A 20,547-nucleotide genomic window follows, 5' to 3' on the forward strand; every position below is an offset into this window, starting at 1 on the left:
CTGAGACTGCTGGCAGTGACAGGAGTTGTAGTTTGCTCCACTAAGCTCACCCAGAATTCTAAGTCTCCCCTGAGGAAGAGAGATGCACAGGAACCATTGAAGAGTTACTTCCCAAACATGTGGGGAAGTGGACCTGTGCGGCACAAGGGGCCAACCATGGCAGCCAAGGGGGGTGTGCTGCTCAGCTCCCCTTCAAGAGGGAGCCTGTGGTGAGGAATGCAGTCCGCTGACAGCCTCCAGCTACAGCATCACAGCCACATTTGAGCTGGGTATGTGCTCCCTGGGCGCTCCCTGTCAGGGCGGGAAGTCAGTAGGGGCACCCAGGGCCCTGTCATCTCTGCTTGCAGTTCTGTATGCACATCTGTGGGTCCCCAGCGTACTGGCAGAGACCTTCCACAGAGCTGCGTCTCAGTCTGAGGTGCTTCCCACTCAGATCTCCTCTCTGGCTCTTCTCTTTACGTATGTGTCAGACCCGGAAGATTTTCCTGACAAGTCCTGCTTCCTTGCTCCTTTATCTTTCACAGGTGCTACCCCTAGTCCATCGCTTGTGTGCCCGGCGATCTTGGTGTTAGATCTATCTTGGGACTCGATCTAGAGACCCAGGGGACCCGAACTGACACAGCCTCGATTGTGACGCCACAGAAATGCGGCAGTTACCAGGAACCTCACACAGAGTCACTGTTGCATTCTGGAAGTTGTCACTTATTTCTAGATCTCTCCTCATTATGGAAACCTAACTTATAGGCAACGAAGAAGAGTGGAGTATATCAAAGAAGAAAGTCTTAATTTTCTATTATTTTATATTTGGAAAACTTGTAACACAGGTATGGGTGGTTTTCTCCTTCCTCTCTTGAACATACATACCTGCTCCAAAAAGAAAAGAGGACAAGTACTGTCTGAGCTTGCCCACAAGTGGTACTCGTGGGGGTGTTGATCTGTGTTGTGGAAGATCTGATTAGCTGTCCCTTAGAAGCCAGCCACAGAGACCGCTATGCTCTCTCGTTTTTGCCATCTCCTGGGGAACCAACTTCAGTACTATCCAGCCAGAACTCACAGAGTCAGTGATATTTTTAGGAGGAAAAAGTACTTAATAACAAGGCCCTGTTTTTTTAAACAGCATTTTAATTAATGATGAACTCAGAAAGGAAGATTTTACAATTAATTTCCCTCTCAACATCCCTCTCAGTTGTCATGAAACAGCCATAGCAAAATTATTCTCTCTCCTGTATGGAACAAAAACCAAAATACAAAGTTTAATAAGTCTTAGGAAGGCCATAGAGACAGAATGGGAAGTGAATAGTAAAAGTTAAGTTTCTTCCAGTTCAGTACATTGGCCTCCAAGTGAATGTCTCATGATACCAGCATGTTACAAAGAGACCCTTGAGGTTCCAGATTTCCTCACTTCCCTTGGCCAATGTCTGGTTACAAATATGTGTGTGTGTGTGTGTGTGTGTGTGTGTGTGTGCGCGCGTACGTATGCGTGTGCATGTGCAGGGTGGGGTGGGGGTTGGGGGTGGGGTGTGTGCTGGGTACTGATAAACTTGATGAGAAAGGAAGATGGCTGGTTGAAAGGTAACTTCCTACCTGACAGGTTAGTGACTTGTCAAGGTGACACAATCTGACGTAGACAGAGCTGAGGTCACCTGACTGAACACAGTGCTTTGGCTACTGCCTCTGTTCTAGCTACGTCTGTGTGCTTCTGAGTTGATTTTTGTGCTCCTGGCTACCGCCAGGCCCCCACCACGACTCCACAGGATCTTGACTAACCTGGTCCTCAGCCAGAGGTCTGATTTATCCACTTACTTCTTAACACTTGCTGTATGTGATTTTTTCCAAATGGCTTTGATTTTACCAGCCCTAATACTCTCTGCAAAAGAAGGGTACATTTTTCTAGTAAAAATGTTTTGGTTTACAACATCTTTTATTATAGCCCCCCAAATATATATAAATTAAAACAGTAAAGAATGATTCCTTAGTATTTTAAGACACTAAGTCTCCAGAATTAAGGAACCTATTGTGCTTTGCTCTCTCATTTCAAACATTAAAACACGTGAGGTAAAACTGCCAACTTCATTTTCAATCTGAAGCATAAATTTAGTAGAATAAATAAAGCACTTTCAGAAATCTCAAGTCAGGGATTAACAGGCTAGAGGCTGAACTAATCATCTTGACATGGTTTGATGATCACTTGGCTTATTCTTTTCACTCCCTTACCTTTTTATTAACACACCAAAATGGAATGCAAATTCTACCGTTAGAGGGTACGATAGAGCTGCTAAGGGAAGAGACACTTCCAATGATTCTCTATAACCCTGGACATTTGTCCTGCTTTACAGTGTTAATCTCTCATGTCTTGAGCCTCTTACTGAGCAAGGAATGTTTATCTGTGCACAGTCCGTTCCTCTTTGGGCTGGGATTTTCCCTGGGGTCCGAGGTGCCGTCACCGAGCTGTTCTGAGTGTGCTTCGTTCGGCAACTGCAAGACAGACGCATAGACTGCAGCGGGCCAGGCCCCCCCCCCCCCAACCCCCCCCCCCCAGCCTCCGCGGGGCTGACTCAGCGGGCCAGTGGGGCAGCTCAGCCCCACACAACACTACACTGCTGCGCCGTCCTCCCGAACCCTGGCTATTCTCTTCCATAGACATCTGAAATGTAACATCAACATAAAATCCAGGACTCCCAGCCAAAATTTCAGGAACATGTGTACCAACTCCAATGTGCGATTTCCCATGAACTACCTTCTTCTGTAAGCTCCTTGTCAATGCGTGCTCAGTTCTCAGCTACGATTCTGTCCTGGACGTGATAAGCGAATCTCAAACTACAGATAAGAATTGATTTTTAGAATTGGTTTGTGTTCCACCAAGAGACAGAAGCAGTCCTGTTAGCAAACCATTTGCTCTCAAAGAGCCTAATGTTTTTGCACCAGGAAAAGGGCTTTGCTGACTGCTCCGTACGTGCAGGCGGGCTCGAGGCACTGAGTGTTCCTTTATGCATCGAAGTCATAAACAAATAGCAAATTATGCAACAAAGCCTCTTGAGTGTTCGCCTTTCTGTTTCCTGAGCCGGGGAGCGCTTTCTCACACCCTGGGCAGCTCGGGGAGAGAATGGAAAGGCCCTCTGCTGGAAGCACATCAAATGCAGAAACTAGGACACTCGGTGCCAGAGGGTTCCCAGGCCCCGGCCACCATCCGAGACTGAACCCGGGCCTTCTGGGGCCACACTGCTAAGGCTTCTGCTGATTTTAAAGAGTGATGTATGGGAATCCGAGCCAGTGTCAGGTGGCCCTCAGACAGGAAGGAGCTGAGCACATTTGTTATCATTTCTCTCTATATTTTGCTGGTTTCCTTGGCAGGCCTGAGGGTTTTTTAGGGGAATATGGGAATGATCCTGTAAGAATGGTTCTTTGGCTTTATTTCTTTCAAACAGTATGACACTTGCTTTGAAATGTAATTGTGCACTCAAAATTGCCACAATAAGCCAACCCCAGCAAAGGTGGATTTTATTCTAAAGGTTATTGTACAACTTTTTAAAAATTTGCCTTCCTTTTAGTCAATTTTCCAAAGTTTTAAACTTTTCCCCTAAAAATAGAGTAGCAGACTCTTTCTTACCTTTGCTCTGCATGGAGAATTCTCAGAGATCATACTCTCACTTTGGACTCCGATGGCTTCTTCTAAAACTACATCAAGGAAGATACAATGGAGAAGACAGAACAACATAAAAATCTTAAAAAAAAAAAACCCTTCTGGTATCTTTAGAAATACCTTTAATGAAGAACTGAGGAGTAAATGTAATGTGTTTAAAACATTGTCCCTATTAGAATTGCTGCTTTTAAACTTTTATTGCCACATTTCATCATTATCATTTACAAGGGGCACTGAACCTGGGTTAGGTATGCCTCGTTCCCTTTGTTCAAAGGAAATTCTTCAGCCCACTGTTATTAATGCCCAAGTTCTGAGATGCCTTTGAAGCAATGGTGACAGACTTGCCCCATCCTATACTCTTCCTTCCACCTGGCCCTTCAGAGGACCAGAGGAAATGCAGGTATATGAGGAATGCTTGCCAGGTGTGGGTGTGATCTTAATCCAAAAACAGTGACCGTACTACAGATAACTTGGGCTGACTCTCAAGTTTTCCAACACTGACAATCTATTTTGTATGCTATATCGATTCCTGGCTTATCAGCTTTATCCTAACCCCCAAAAGTCTGGGAAGGGAGCAAAGAAGTTGAATGTTAAAAATATAACTAAAGCAAAACCAAAAGTATTCTAACATTTGACAGTATGTTATGTTTTCCAACAGGGTTTTATGTCGCTAGTTTACTTTTTTTTAAGATTTTATTTATTTATTTGAGAGAGAGAGTGAGAGAGAGAGAGAGAGCACATGAAAGGGGGGAGGGTCAGAGGGAGAAGCAGAGCAGGGAGCCCCATGCGGGACTCGATCCTGGGACTCCAGGATCATGACCCGAGCCAAAGGCAGTCGCTCAACCAATTGAGCCACCCAGGTGCCCTTGCTAGTTTACCTTTTAAGCTCAATTTATGCTCATAATAAAAAACCAAACGAACCTAATGAACCTAATTATATAATATAGGTAAGCAAAAGATAAATTCCTATGACAGGGATAGTTCTGAATGACAAACAAAAAGCCTCAAAAGTTAAATGTAATAAGTGAAATATACACACAAGTCAAACGATTCAGCATATAGCAAAGAATTGTTACCTGTATCCTGTAATTTTTATTAATAATGTTTCTCAAATTTCCCTGGTAGAATGCTAAAACCCTATACACTGCAGCATCTGTGGGGCACGGTGCAAGGCAGACATGCATTTTTTTTTTAAAGTGAAAATAGGGAAAAAATAAGGCTGTGTCATGTCCTTAAAAACCCAGATCTGGAGTTGTGGGAGGGCAAACAGAAAATTTAGAGTTAACTAAGAGTCTACATAGTTATTACTTTTCAGCCTTTTCTAGTGCTACCTACAAAGTTACACATTCATTTCCAAACGCCTTCCATTCTGTCATGAAGAACAACACGCACCATCATGTATGACCAGGTGTGAGAGGGGGAGGCATCTGAAATGTCTTTGAACAGACCTGTTAGAATCTCATCGAGTTTGTCCACCATAAACTTCGCATCTTCTTCCGTGAAGCACATAGGTGGTTTTATTTTAAGCACATTTCGATGAGGTCCGTCGGCACTCAGAAGGACTCGCTTTTCTTTCATCCTAATTTGGGCAGGAAATATGCGTGAGTACATACAACTGGTAACTAAGGTTATTTAAGAATGATGTGAAGAGGGGCGCCTCAGTGGCTCAGTCAGTTAGGCGTCTGCCTTCCACTCAGGTCATGCTCCCCGGGTCCTGGGGCACATTGGGCTCCCTGATCAGAGGGAAGTCTGCTTCTCCCTCTCCTTCTGCCCCTCCTCCTGCTTGTGCTCTCTTCTCTCTCAAATAAATAAATAAAATCTTAAAAAAAAAAAAGAATGATGTGAACATAGAGCAGTTGAGTATTCTCATGCAAGCAGCCCACATTTATAAATTGCATGCATCTCCAACTTCCCTTATTTGGAGAGATGGGAGGAAATAAGAGAAGCTTTCAAAGGGGGGAGGGGCATGTTTCAAACCGGGACATCCGTCAGGTGTGGGGGTGCACTTACTTGTAGAGGACATGTTGAGCTTCATCTGTGGCGGGGGTCCTCTTCTGACGGTCCTTCACCAAGTCAATTCCAATAAACAGGCCAATGCCTCTGAAGAAGATAAAGAAAGAAACTTGACAGATGCTCTATTAGAATCGCATTGTCATAAAATATTAACACTGTTCCCAAACTTCAGTTTAATTCGAAGCTGGATATGATTCCCCGTAGGCATAACTGTTATTGATTCTAACTAATCCAAGATATCAATCCAGTGTCACAGATCTTTCCAGTTTTTGAACCAAGTTGGTTTTGTCATCCAGTTCTTTTCTTTACTTAATTGTAAAAGAAAAAATCTTAAAAACAATCTTTTATGCTATTTAGTTTCTTAGGACATTAATGATGATGTTTAATGTTTACATATATCTATGAAAAACATCGAGTTTTCCAGGATGTCATTTTAGATAATTTTTAACAAATCATTTAGAGTTAAAACTTTAAGTTCCTTCTTTTCCTCTTTCAGGAACTGAAATTATATTGGCTTTATTTTTTTTTAAGTATAAAATTGAGAAAGATATACACCCAAAAGTTAACAGTGGTGATATCAGGATTCTGGATTAAGAATGAGGTGGGTTTTTTTTTTTTATGTTTTTCAGTGTTTTCTAGATTTGGTTTTATGTAATTTATTTTAAGTTTATAAGATAAAATTCAAGCCATTTTCATTGGAAAAATGAATAAGCACATGACAAGTTCATGATAAACATACCTGATGTCTCCTATCAAAGTATGTTTAGCTTTCTGTTTATTGAGTAACTCAGTAAGATAATCCCCTACTCTAGTGGCATTTCCTTGAAGGTCTTCATTTTCAATTATATTCAGGACAGCCAAACCAACAGCAGAAGATACCGGATTTCCTCCATACTGCAGAAAAAAGATTGAAAAACCATAATAGTTGAGTTAGTGGTATTGTTTCATCCATGAGAAATTTGGCTCATACATAGGCAGGTAGAGCTATAATTTCAATAAATTTTTCCCTTGTGCTGTAAACTTTTTAGATTTAGAATATAATGTGATTCTATTTGTTTACAACTGAGTAAAAATTCATCCCAAATTATATTCTCTATCCTGCCTAATTGGTATGGAGGACTATCAGGGAATTTGTTAGTTCATCCAGACAAAAACCAGACACTGCTTTGGGAACTAAGAATTTCAGAGTGTGGTTCAGTGAGGGGGATACGGGCTTCTGCCCCTGAACAGTTGTGTGAAAACAGCTAAGCAATGACATTTTCTCTGAATAATTTATGTCCTTAGATTCGAATCTTACTTTTAGTTGTCACAAGTCCTATTACACACACAGCATAAACTATAATAATTTTTCCAAGCTTAAAGTTCACGACTTATGGGGGTAAAACCAAGGAAAGAAAATTTCCCAAAGATAGAAAATTTAGTATCTCCTGTGACAGCCATATAACATTTATAGTTCTGTATCATCTAAACACTTTAGAAATGTTTGGGGAATTTAAATGTGATCTAAAATAAAGAAGATCATATCATCTGTGGATGAAACATCACAACCTCTAGAGTTAGCAAGGCAACCATTTATCACTGGAACAATTAGTCATTTCAGAAAGGGGAAAGATACACAAGGAAAAATACAAGGAGAATTATGCCAGATAGAATGAAATATGGTTAGATCAAAATTTGGCTAAAGTCCTGGGGTGGTTAGCTGGCGATACTGAACTTTATTCTTTATTCTTTACTACATTGGCAAGAAGTGTAAGAACACACAGTATTTTTCCCTCTAAGCATAAACCGGGAAGCCAACATTTACCGTATTGAAATATTCCATCCCAGAACTGCTGAAGGCTTCTGCGATTTCTTTGGTTGTTACCACACATGCCATTGGGTGGCCATTGCCCATTGGTTTTCCCATTGTGACAATGTCTGGAACAAAGTCTTCACCATGCATTTGGAAGCTCCAGAAATGTTTCCCAACTCGGCCAAAGCCCACCTGAACTTCATCAGCTATAAACACACCTCCTGCTCTGTGTACGTATCTGAAAAGCAAAAGGGAAGTCTAACGTCTTCAGGTCACTGAGAGTCCCCAAACCCACCCACAAAGATACAGATTATGGAGGACTTAAAAAAATGTTGTTAACTTGAGGTCTGGAATTGTTGTCAAAAACAGTTCTGTGCTCGAATCCCCAGTGACATCTACGTGATGTCACTGACTTTGAAATATAATCACATACTTTCCAGAGTAGACATAGTCTTATTATTCAGGTTTGTGCTGCTTCAAATAAGCTCTACTGTGGCATTTTAAGTGGGAAGAGAAAGACGTGAACAAGAAGTAGTGTTTAGCAGGGTTAATCTTCAAATGTTTACTCATTGGTAAGGCGTGGGCACCAGCCAGAGAGGATGTCAGGCTGGGAACTGGTGCAGAGCCCCGGAGGCCCCACCCCTCACTGGACCATGTGTAAACCCTTTATTTGCTGGATCTTGGGAAGGTGGAGGGGTTCTGGGGAGTCCTGGTGTGCAGGCATGCCGAAGTGGCTATTTACCAGCTAGTCTGGAAGTACTTCAACATTTTAACCAGTATGGCCTTGCAGAACTGTCACAGAGCCTTCAGTTTGACCCAGAGTGCCCAAGTCAAGTACATACTCTGCCACTTTCTGGAAGTAGCCTGCTGGAGGAATTATTTGTCCGCCACAACTCTGCATGGATTCAGCAATAAAGGCAGCAATCTATACAAGAGAAGATGGGGTCAAAGTCCATTAGGTCCCCCTTGAGCCCCCTAAAAAAGAGGACTTCTTACAGAGCAGGTTATTTTTAAAAATGGTTGGGAATGGGCCTGTGGCAAGTGGCAAGTGGCAAGTAGGCCACTTGATGACAAAGAAGAGAAGAGATGTCCATGCTGGAAAAGCAACTGATATGAAATTCATCCGTTTCTGAAATTCTAGAGTACCGGTGCTACTACCATGAGAAATGGAAGAGAGAGCAACCTCCGGTTCTCCATTATTAATTCAAATGCAGTGTTTTCATTAGGATCAACTGAGCAAGAATGACGATTGGTCTTTGACATCAACTTCTAAAAAAATTACCCAGGTTCTAACCCCATTACTGAGGTGCCCGTTTCCCCAGCGGGGTGATGAGGACTGCCTGCGCCTGGAATTTGCTCTCGGGAAAGGGGAGGTTGACTGGTGGCCACACAGGTTAGTTACTGTGCTGTATTTCTAGTTCTTACCCTGAACCGGACTTAACGGAATCAGGCAATTCACAAGAGGAATTGCAGAGGGAATGCTCTAGAGGGGAAGAAAGGAGGAGTAGAAGATAGGTAACACTAAATCAAGAAGAGAAAGCATAGACAAGATGAGATACGGAGTCAAGAGAACCGAGGTTTCCGTCCAGACTACATCTCAGGAACTATATTACCTTGGCTTAAGTTCTTCACTTTTAAATATTTCATTTATTAGCTATAAAATGAAGCCACTGGACCTAAGCGATTGCTTCTCTAAAATCCCCTGACTTTTCAAGCCCATCTAATATTCTGAAGCATCCATCTTATATTTGCTCATTACTTTCAGCATTGTTAACAGGACAGCATCGGGTCCGTAACTACTCGATGCTAATGTTCTCAAAAAGCTATCTGAACACTTTTGGCAGCAAGAAGACCATGTGATCTTGGTAATGTAAACTTTTTTTTTTTTAAGACTTTATTTATTTGACAGAGACAGAGACAGCGAGAGAGGGAACACAAGCAGCGGGAGTGGGAGAGGGAGAAGCAGGCTTCCCCCCGAGGAAGAAGCCCGATGTGGGGCTTGATCCCAGGACCCTGGGATCATGACCTGAGCCGAAGGCAGACGCTTAACGACTTGAGCCACCCAGGCGCCCAGTAATGTAAACTTTTTTCTGGAAGCACTCTTTACAGTTTGTGGAAGGAGGGATGGGCTACCCTTGAAGAAGAAAAGCATATGAAGGTCCCCAGAACAGGTAGCTCTTAGGGCTAGTTGCACAGATGTGACGTCTGAAGATACGAAAAATGAATGGGATGGGAAGAAAACAGTTAAGAAACGCAAATGGCTCTCCAATCACTAAGATAAAAGTATTTGCACTGGAAAAAGGAAAGGCTTCATTTTTATCTCAATTAAGATTTTTTTGGGGGGTGCCTGGGTGGTTAAGTGTCTGCCTTCAGCTCAGGTCATGGTCCCAGGGTCCTGGGATCGAGCCCCGCATCGGGCTCCTGGGTCGGCGGGGAGCCTGCTTCTCCCTCTCCCTCTGCCCCTGCTCATGAGCTCTCTCTCTCTCTCTCTCTCTGTATCTCTGTGTCTCAAATGAATAAATAAAATCTTTAAAAAAAAGTTTAAGTTTTTTTTTAATTTTATTGCCCTGTTGATGCTATAAGCCAGTTTAAAGGCAAAGCATGTGTCAAATCACTTTAAAACTCCACATAAATAACCCCCAAACGGGCTGAAAATTTATGTTAGGCTGAAGAGAGTAGGGTGAAGACCGAGAAAATGGAAACTCTTTTTTCTTACTCTGGAAGATTCTGGTTCTGTCTTCGAAGCCCAGGCTCAGGTTGGAGAAACATCTGCCTTGGCTAACCCAAGCTCTGCAGCTTCGGGAAAGTTGTACCAGTCTGAGGGAAGCAGCATGGCTTCCTGGGCCCGGGAACCTGCACTGGTTCAGAGGTCCCAGGGCCACTGTGCCTCTTCCCTTCCCTTCCTCATATAGCAGCCCACCCCCCCCCAATGCTACTTTCATCTGGAAGAGTCTGTCCATGGGCCTTTCCTAATCCCCCCTCCCCTCTCCCCCTTTGGGCCAGAGTCTGCAACCCACTGGGAAAGTGAGAAATTAGGCCACCAGTTCTGGAACAGGCATAGTGATTGCATTTCCAGAATAAATAAAAACAGATAGTCTTAGAGGAATGATCATAATAATGCACTTTTTGAGATATGAATCGAGTGAAAAGCAAGCAGAGAAAAACAGAAAGGGGAGGGAGATCTAATCCTTTTCCACCTCTCCAAGGTGTCACAGTGATTTCGATCCACTTTATAAAAGACGTTATGCTGTTTCCAAAGCTGTAAATACACACCTTCCTTCCACTGTTATGAGCCTCTTCAATAATTTCCTTTACTTCCTCTGCATAAGCGCTGGCTGGGTCTGCATGATCTTCTCTGTATTTGCCTCTGTAAGTATCTGGAGTTGGTGCCTGGAAACAACCAAGCGGTAGAGTTTCTCAAGATTTACCTCTCAGACAAATGAACTTAAAAAAAAAAAAAAAAAAAGAAAGAAAGAAAAGGCATTTCCCCACAAGAGCATGTTGGAAAGGTGACCATGTCGGTTTAAGTGACTTAGGTTCTTTTGTTCTTTTTCCTTAACGTTTCTCAATTCTGTGAAAACTAAGATCTTTGCATTTGTGAACAGGAGCTTGGATTCGCTCCTAGACCTTTATAAGTCAAGACTACATCCCTATTTGAATCAAGAGCAAATTCAAATGACAAATGTGGTTATTGTATTTGAAAATTTCAATGGATGAAAATTGTATTAACTATTCTATACAGAAAATAAACCAACACTTACCAACGATATAGCAAATTGCGATCATTCCAAATACTAGAATGCCTTAGCACGGATATGAGGTCTTACCATTTTGAAAGAAGGAGTTGACGATTCACTTAAGAAAGTCTACTGATCCTTAATTAAACCAAAGGAGTTTTAATATTTCAACAACTTGATTGGTTTCTTTATCTTCTTTACTATTTATTTTACTTCATAACTCTACATAATACTTTAGCATAGAACAGTGTAATTTTAAGACATTCATACACACTAGATTCAACTCCAAATTGAAGCCGGTATCAGTAGATAGGAAAAGTAATTAAAGATCAAAAGGCAAGAAAAACAAAATGATAGCTGTGAATAATAGCCTTCACTACCACCATACTAATTTGCTACTTGTGATACTCATCAATGGATTTTAAGCCACATCCTGTCATTAACTAGCTTTTTGACTTTAGTAAGTCAGGTAACTGCTCTAGATTTTAGTTTCTTTTTCGTAGTTTCATTTTGATCAAAGGATTGGACTGGATTATCATTAGGCATTCTTCCAGTAGCAGCTTTCTGATTCTTGGACTCTAAGATACTTACCACATGCACAAATGCTTTCTTGACATCTTTGCCCTTTCGGAATTTATATGGACTGATCTCAATTAAAGATGATAGGTGACCATGATAAGCACTGGAAAGAAAAAGAACAGGAACCAAAATCACTCAGAGAAGGAAGTTTTTGTAGTATGTGAAAAACAGTAGTGTACACCATCTAGGAGAATCTTAACCTTAATGCCAGACTTAACTATACAAGATCTAATTCTTCATGGCAAGACTGGCCATTTAATTTGTCCAGTTCTCCTTATTCATGTGATAAAACACATAGGAAACCAAATATGGATCCTCACAGACAATTTTTTTAAGCAGGAAAAGAAAACTTAATTTCTTAGGATGATATTAGATGTGCTAAATTAGATTGTCTAAATGCAAAAATTATTTTCTATAGCTTTATGGAAAACTTGCTAACTAAGTATTCTTTAAATGTATTCGACAGTTACATTCTAGTGAACTTTAAAACAACTTATATCACAGAATGGGCTGCGTTTCTGTCTGGAACGGTTTCTATGGGATGTCAGATTGCATATGCTGGGCAAATACAAGTTAGTAAGAGCAGGATGTCTCCTCAGGAAGAACTAAGGTTGAGAGATGACCAAGTGGCTATGAGATTCTTTTCGCTTGCTTAAAATACAGGTGGCTATAATATTCCCTTTTCTGTTTCTTGCCCAGAGGCATAAGTGGGAGATCTGGAAAAGAAATTTTAAAAAGCCCATGAATAGATAAATCAAAGAGAGAGGACTTCCCTTAGCAAGATTAAAGATGCTACAGCACCACAGTAAGTATCAGAATGATATGTATGTATCAGTAAGTATGTATCAGCATGAGAACAAAGAGAAGACTTAGACAGAAGGCCAGCTCAGGGACACCTCCACACATAAATTTAACACAGTGGACACCAGGTGGATTTCATATGAGGTAGTAGAAGAAAATAGAGAAAACATCTTTGTGATCTGGGGGGTGTGGTGGGTGTAGGGGGAGAGATATTAACAAAACTTAGATCACATAAACCATATGATGAAAATTTTATTTATTTGATTTGATGAAAATTAAAGATTTTGGTTGAAGGATACCATGGACAAAGCTAAAAGATAGATGATAGTGTGGGAAAAGATATTTAAAATGTTTCAAACTACAAAAGATGAATGCTCACAATGGTGGTTCTCAACTCCGCCTGCACAGTAGAATCACTTGGGAAACTTAAAAATATATACTGTTTCTGGGGATCTTCCACTGACTTTGTTTTCTCTCTCTCTCTCTCTTTTTTTTTTTAAGATTTCATTTATTTATTTGACACAGAGAGAGACACAGCGAGAGAGGGAACACAAGCAGGGGGAGAAGGAGAGGGAGAAGCAGACTCTACTGAGCAGGGAGCCCGATGCGGGGCTCGATCCCAGGACCCTGGGATCATGACCGGAGCCGAAGGCAGATGCTTAACCACTGAGCCACCCAGGCGCCCCCACCACTGATTTTCTTTAATTGGTCTGGGGTGGGGCCTGGGCATTGGCATTTAAATAAATTTTTCCCAGATAATTTTAAGGCACAGTCAATGTTGAGATCTTTTGATCTAGACTATATAAGCAAACACAAACCAACGAGAAACAGATGGGAATCCCAATAGAAAAATGGGCAAGGAATACACATTCTGCTCCTGGGAACCTAGGAATATGTTACATGGCAAAGGAGCCCTTGCAGGTGTGATTAAATTAAGAATCTTGAGATGGAAAGATAATCCTGGGGGGGGGGTCCAGCGGAATCACAAGAGTCTTTACAAGTGAAAGAAGGAGGCAGGAGGATGGTGGTCAGAGGCAGGGGAATCGAGGTGAGGATGGCGGCCATGGCAGGACTGGCAGAATGGCTGCTTTGAAGATGAAGGGGGGACCCTGAGCAAGGAACGCAGGCAGCCTCTCCAAGCTGGGCAAAGCAAGCAAACAGAAGAAGCCTCCAGAAGGAGCACAGTCCTGTTGATACCTTGATTTTGGCCCAGTGAAGACCCATTTGGATTTCTGACCTACAGAACTGTGAGGAAATAAATCTGCGTTGCTTAAGCCACTACGTTTGTGGTAATTAAGCCACTACATTTGTGGTCATTTGTTATAGCAGCAATAGAAAATGAAGAGATGATCCGACACATAAAACAAGAGAAGCCTATAAAAGGGCAAGAAATGAGGTATGCGTTCAATTTAATCCTCTGTGACTGAGATGAGTGGGGTGCAAAGGTAGAAAAAAAATTAAAAGAAAAGATCTTAATAAAGACGGGGGTTGTCAGCTTTCTTGTCTAAAATGTACTAAATTCATGTTAAGGAGATGAGACTAAATGATGGCTGGTAATAGTCTCAAACTAACAAGAAAGTACGATCTTTTACTTGGGTTTCTTATTTTTTTTTTTAAATTTGCTCTAAATTATTATCTTTTTAAATGATTACAGTGGGTAGTCACAATAGTGACGTGAACGTAGAGAGTTTAAAGAAATCAATCATATTTTTATTTTGGAAAATACTGAGTTACTCATTAGAGTGGCTCAATAAATAACGATTCAGGCAAAGCCCATGAGGCCATGACAGAGCATCCAAGAGAGCCTCCCCCGTTTGCAGGAACTTGGACGGAATTAAGTGTCCTTCAGGCCTCAGCTGGCCTTGATACCTTACTACATAATAAAATCATCGTGCCATATATCCGCCCTCCTCCCCGTGTGCTTGTAATATTAGTACGGACAGGATCAACACCATTTTGTCTCTTGAAAGAGCTTCTTGCTTAGAAGTCTTGCGTCCCAAACTTACTGGTCAAGGGTAATCACGTCTTGGTGGCCTCTGAATTGCCGAGCCAAACGTAAGGCTAAGTCGTTGGCTTCAGATCTATTAAGAGATCACAGAAAGAGGGGTCAAGGTGACATAAGCTCTTTTTAAAATATTTCAAATGTTAATTACAAAAGTTGTAAGATCCCATTTTTCCAGAAATGTATGGGGGAAATAAGTGCAAGTCCTCTCTTTCCCCTTTAGTCTGCACACCCCCCCCCCCCCAGCAATCTCACTTCATCCTTCTCATACAAGTTCCCCAGATGTCTTCAATAAAGAATGAGACACACGGAAGAAACCCAATGCAAAGGATACGCTGCTTATTTCAAACTTCCGCCCAATTCAGTTACAGGAGTAGGTGACTAACTTGGAGGATGTTAGGAAGCCCCCATGAAGCCAGATCTCAAAGGGAGGAAGGGGAGCATGAGAGCCCGTCAACTTGACCACTAAACTATGTTGTCCTGACCCAATATTTGATCAGCTCCTTACCGACAAAATAAAGATCATAATTTTTCTATCTGGCTTAGATAGTCTATATATACAACTCAGACACAGAAGAAGAAAATAATCATTTGTGGGATGTTTACTATCTGCCAGACATCATGCTGAGGGTTTTGCTTGCATTTATTCTCGTAACTCCTTTGTAAGGCAAGGGTTGCCATCTCCTTTATATGGATGAAGAAAGAACCTCAGAGAGGTTAAGGAGGCAGAATAAGTTCACGCAGCTAATAAGAGGTAGAGCCAGCATTCAGACTGAAGTCTATTTAACTTCAAGATTACTCTTTGTCCTAACCCAGGCTCTATCACCTTCAGTCTCTGGTGACAGTGCTCCTTGGGGCAATCCCTCTTTGACAGTACAGGATTCTTTAGAAGTGAAAGTCAAATATTATGGCATTTATTTACTGAAGGCAAAAATGCTTTATAACAATAGGGTAGATCCTAAAATACCTGAATTCTTTACAAAGAAAAAGGGACGATCTTCTCCTTATAAATTTGGTTTTAAAATCTCATTGCAAAGATGAAAGTGAATCACAGAATCATATAATCGAACATTTACAGAATTTCTAATAGTTTTAATACATTTATACATATACCTAATTTTAAAAAATATGAGTGTACACCGTGTGCACAGCTTTCCTCCCAATATAACGTTGCATTGCAAGCTTTTCATGTCATTAGATGTGTATGTCCAAAAACATATTTTTAATGTCTGCATAATATTCCACAGAATGGATATATAACTTGAATTTACAGAATTTAAAAGTTGGGACATATCTATTCTTTTGAATTTACTCCTCCCTTTTTTGTATTTGTGTTGAGGAAATTGCCTAAGAAACAAGTCAATCAAAAGTCTTACAAAAGTTATAGCTTGTTTAGTAGAATTCGTCCTTTGCTAAAACCCCTCATTCATGCCTTAAAGGAACTACGTAGGCCCATTGACTCTTTAGCTACTTACTCTACTTCCTGAGGAGGTGAGGGCTATTTGACGGGTTAGGTTTTCTCACATGAACCCCAGGCTTGGATGTTTTTGCCATGGTTATGACCCAAGTATCTAACCTGCAGGGATACTAAAGCATGCTAGGTAAGCTTTCCCCATCTTTCACCAAGGAAGCCATGGTAATAAGAAGTTGAGTTGCATGCACATGTTAATCATCAGTGGCTGGGTCAAAACCTCTAGAAAACGCTGTTGGGTATCCTATCGACCACAAGCTCATGAAGTAAAGCTGAAGAACCAGAACCATCAAGGTCCCATCGTATGGTCACTTAGTACATGACAAGAATCTCAGGAAACCTTAGATGTCTGGGCTCCCCCAGGAATCAAGAAGAAAGGTGTGCGTGAGAGAGTAAAAAAAAAAAAAAAAAAAAAAGATTGGTGGGAATGGGGGTGGGTGGGAAACCTGGAAACATACCCTGAATTTGTAAAATAGCAAACAGAGAGTTTCTCCGGCAGGGTTGCTGCAAGGCGCCTGGCATACTCCACAATATTGTCGTGGAGGAATCGAGAATTTGTGTTTAGCAGTTCCATCTGTTCCAGGGCAGCCTTGACCACGTCTGGGTGACAGTGTCCCACTAAAATTCAGAAGACAAAAACCCCAAAAAGGAATTACAATTCTAAATTCCCGGAGTGATGGGGATTCTGAAGCAAGGGAAAAAAAAAAAAAGGCTGAGTTTCTTTCTCTCCCACACTGCGCTGTAACTTTGCCGGGCTAGGACTACTGGCCCCATCCAGCCAAGGAACAGCAGCTACTGCACCTCCTGGGGCAAATATCAGTGGTGCTGTGTCTGCCCTACTCCACAAATGTACCCTTCCCAGCACTACAGAGACAGGACATTTACCGTGGGCAACGTTGTTGATGCAGTCGAGGTACTGTTCACCTGTCTCGTCAAACATGTACTGCCGCTGGGCTCGCACTATTTTGATGGGATCCGCAGCAAAGAAAACTTTGCATGAGGGTCTAGAAATAATGAAAGGAAACACTTTGGTCTGGAAGGACTGCTCAGTGTTTTTCCTTCTCAAGGAGGGTCATGATCAGTGGAAAATTACAGTTACATAAAGGAAAGGGAAAACACAACCTGGGTGACATACGTTATTTTTTTTTTAATTTCATATTAGCCCGGAACCTTTTACCTTAACCCCCCCCATTGGTGACACTCCTCACATTTCATATGTTTGTTATATTAAATTTGCCATGATTTGACAACTCTGTTTAGAGGCACATGGATCAACTCTGAAAACTCTAATTACACAAACCAATAACTAATTTTCTTCTGGGAAGTTTTGTTCTACCAGAAAACAAAACAAACTTTTTTTTTTCGAGGTTTACTATGTGTCAGGAACTGACAAATATTACAAAATCATTTCATTTAATCCTCCCAATAATCTTATGAAATAGAAGTTATTATCATTCTCATTTTTATAGGTGAGGAAACTGAGACACAGAAAAATCAAGAAACTTGTTCAAGATTACACAGCCAGTAAATGAAAAAAACCAGAATTTGAAAATAGACTATCCTAGGGGCGCCTGGGTGGCTCAGTCATTAGGCGTCTGCCTTCGGCTCAGGTCATGATCCCAGAGTCCTGGGATCGAGCCCCGCATCGGGCTCCCTGCTCCGCGGGAGGCCTGCTTCTCCCTCTCCCACTCCCCCTGCTTCTGTACCCTCTCTCGCTGTGTCTCTCTGTCAAATAAATAAAATCCTTAAAAAAAAAAAAAGAAAATAGACTATCCTATACCACAGCCCAAGACAGTGCTTGCTTGCTTTCTCTCTCTCTTTCTAATCTAATTGATAAAGAAATGAATAGCACTGAAAGCTAAATGCAAATAAACTGGTAATAAATACTACAAAAGATTTTATAGGAGACCATTTTCAAGTCTTTTGAGTGGTATTTGTCCTGTATCAAATGGATTTTTCCATTCTTAAATAATGAAATCCAATTATTCTTCTAACCTCTTAATCCATTATTTTGAACATAATAAAAAGTCATCCATATTGTTGGTTATTTGGATGAATGTCTGGAATATAAATTTTAGCAACATAGAAACATCACAAAGTTTTCTGATGTTGGTCCTATGGACACGTAGAAACTAAAATGGAATATATTATTATTATTATTATTTAAAGATTTTATTTATTTGTTAGAGAGAGAGAGAGCACAAGTAGGGGGGAGCGCCAGGCAGAGGGAGAAGCCGGCTCCCCACTGAGCAAGGAGCCTAATGCGGGGCTCGATCCCAGGACCCTGGGATCATGACCTGAGCGGAAGGCAGATGCTTAACCCACTGAGCCACTTAGGCATCCCTGGAATATATTATTTTTATTCTGGTGATTTTGCATGCACACACAGAAAAAAATGTCACATGCATTGGAGTTATTTTGGAGGGTAACTGGATGCTTGTATATTAAATTGATAAGCAACTGTTTAGAAAGTATTTTAATTATTGTGTATATGTAATCTTAATTTAAAATTGCCTCAGATTAAGCATCATCAGTTAAAATCAAAACAATATTTAATGAGAATTTCTTATTGGTTCAATCCCAGCTGTTAGTTTATACCACTGAGTTAAAAGCCAAAGAAAACCTTTGTCATGAATGTGGGCTGTTAACTGCAGACTTCACCTTCCCTTGCTAAGGGTACTTTCCACCTCGCCACTCAGACTTCAGGTAAAATTCTTTCAGGCTGTCCATGGCTACATTCCTCCTTTCACAGAATTTCTTCAGTTCACGTTAGAAGTCACTGGGTTTGCACTGGAATCTAACTACGTGGGATTGAAAACTAACAGAAAGGAGTGGTGATTAGAAAAGGACAAGGGGTGACTGGGTAATGAGGGAGGGATCAGATCATTTTGGCTTTCCCTACGCAGGGATGAGAAAGTTCCAACCGGTCTCCTAAAAGCCCATCTAGAAACCTCCCGGGTTGAGACCAGGAGATGAGTAGGAGGAGCCGCCCAGCATTTCTCAGGAGAGGATACCAGTTATTTTCTTTTTTATGCCCCCCAGTCCTCTCTCTGTTCACCAGCGACACTGCTTGTTAATTAAGTGTGACTATTGCAGGCCTTTGCCAGTGGCCACAATCATCATTGATACTTACATGTGCCTTTTTAAAAACCAGATCCCGCTTACTAATCTCACTTGCTCGCTCCCGTGAAGCAGAAAACTATTCCTACTTCCACAGAAGAGGAAATTAAAGTAATTTGACAGAGGTCACACCGGTAACGAGATACCGTACTAGGACCAGAGCCCAGGTCAGACTTAACGTTCAGTTCTGTACGCTTTCTGTACGCTTACCAGTATTTCACCCAGGCGTTTATAACACGGGCAAAACAAAAGTAGACAGGAGAGAACACGGCACTTTTTAATTGTAATGAGGGCACAGCTTGGGAGACCAAGGTGGGTAAGTGGCATTTTACCCTTAAGAAAGTGGTGGGTTTTTGGTTTTTTTTTTTTTTTTAAGATTTTATTTATTTGACACAGAGAGAGAGCAAGAGAGAGAGAGAAAGAGCACAAACAGGGAGAGTGGCAGGCAGAGGCAGAGGGAGAAGCAGGCTCCCCGCTGAGCCGGGAGGCCCATGCGATGCGGGCTGGGATCATGACTGCGCTGAAGGCAGACATCCCACACACTGAGCCACCCAGGCGCCCCAAGAAAGTGGTTTTAAGGATTTTCTTTTTTTCTTTTTTTTTAACTGCCTGGATTAACCCTTTATCTAACCAAGCATGCAAGAAGAAAAAGTTCACTTTAAGCAAAAGCTGTCAGAATTAGTTCGTTTTCATAGCCATTGTCAAAAATATTTTTGAGTTCATAGTTTGGGGAAACGTTCGAGTTGGTGGCATTCGGCGGAGAGCTACCCATCTTCCCTCGCAGCGCCCGTCCCCGGACTGGAGTTCCCCTCCTGGGGCGATTAACCCTCGTGGGTCAGCTCTTCTCGCCGCCCGCAGCCCCCACTGGACGGCGGGCGGCGGAGCGCGAGGACAGCGCGGGCGGAGGCGCGGCGGGCGGGCGGCGGCGCGCGTGCGCAGGTGCGGCGCGGGTGGGCGGTGGCGTCTCGCACGCGCCCCGCCGGCCACAGCCCCGGCGCGTTCCCGCTCGCCGGCCACCTGCCCCGCTTCAGCTCCCCGCCCCCTGCGCTAGTTATTGCCCCCTCTGCGCCTTTCCTCGCGGCTTCGGAGCCCTCACCCGATGTGCTTCCTCCTCAGCGCCAGGGTGTCCGGCTTGCTGTACAGCTCGCACATGGCGGCGCGGCTGCCGGGCGCTCCCCGGGGCTCCCTCTCGCGTGTGCGCGCCTGCCTCGCCAGCCCGCGGGCTGCCTCCGCCGTGCTCCCTCGTGGGGTCCCCTTGCCCTGGGCGTTGGAAGTCACCGGTGGCATCAACTAGCTGGGGTCATCCCCTTTTAAGTCTTGCCCTGCCTTTGCCCTTCGCCAAGCCCCACCCTCCCGTTCCCCTCCTCCGCCGGGCGCCTGCTTTGGCAAGTC

General features: G+C 42.5%; 1 protein-coding gene across 4 annotated transcripts; it reads right to left on the reverse strand.

Annotated features, from left to right (window-relative positions):
• Positions 1 to 297: 297 nt before the first annotated feature.
• On the reverse strand, positions 298 to 20,470 carry ETNPPL (ethanolamine-phosphate phospho-lyase). 4 transcript variants are annotated; one of them, XM_073892098.1, is made up of 15 exons: positions 20,252 to 20,470; positions 16,921 to 17,039; positions 16,494 to 16,653; positions 14,569 to 14,643; positions 11,774 to 11,864; positions 10,719 to 10,835; positions 8,288 to 8,370; positions 7,458 to 7,683; positions 6,393 to 6,547; positions 5,651 to 5,740; positions 5,089 to 5,219; positions 3,608 to 3,675; positions 2,367 to 2,475; positions 1,768 to 1,867; positions 298 to 1,223 (listed from the first exon to the last, which is right to left on the reverse strand). In XM_073892098.1, exons 1-14 carry the CDS (start codon positions 20,440 to 20,442, stop codon positions 1,800 to 1,802), a joined length of 1,683 nt encoding a protein of 560 aa, XP_073748199.1. In that variant the 5' UTR covers positions 20,443 to 20,470; the 3' UTR covers positions 298 to 1,223; positions 1,768 to 1,799. The 4 variants fall into 4 exon arrangements, with proteins under 4 accessions (XP_073748199.1, XP_073748201.1, XP_073748198.1 ...); XM_073892100.1 differs by adding an exon at positions 18,659 to 18,853 and having other exon boundaries at positions 307 to 1,867; positions 20,252 to 20,386; XM_073892097.1 differs by having other exon boundaries at positions 307 to 1,867; positions 20,252 to 20,469.
• Between the last annotated feature and the right edge of the window lie 77 nt (positions 20,471 to 20,547).

The sequence above is a fragment of the Callorhinus ursinus genome, unplaced genomic scaffold (genome assembly GCF_003265705.2).
Source record: "Callorhinus ursinus isolate GAN/ISIS: 27379988/994484 unplaced genomic scaffold, GSC_fseal_2.0 scaffold4, whole genome shotgun sequence".
Lineage (NCBI taxonomy): Eukaryota > Metazoa > Chordata > Mammalia > Carnivora > Otariidae > Callorhinus > Callorhinus ursinus.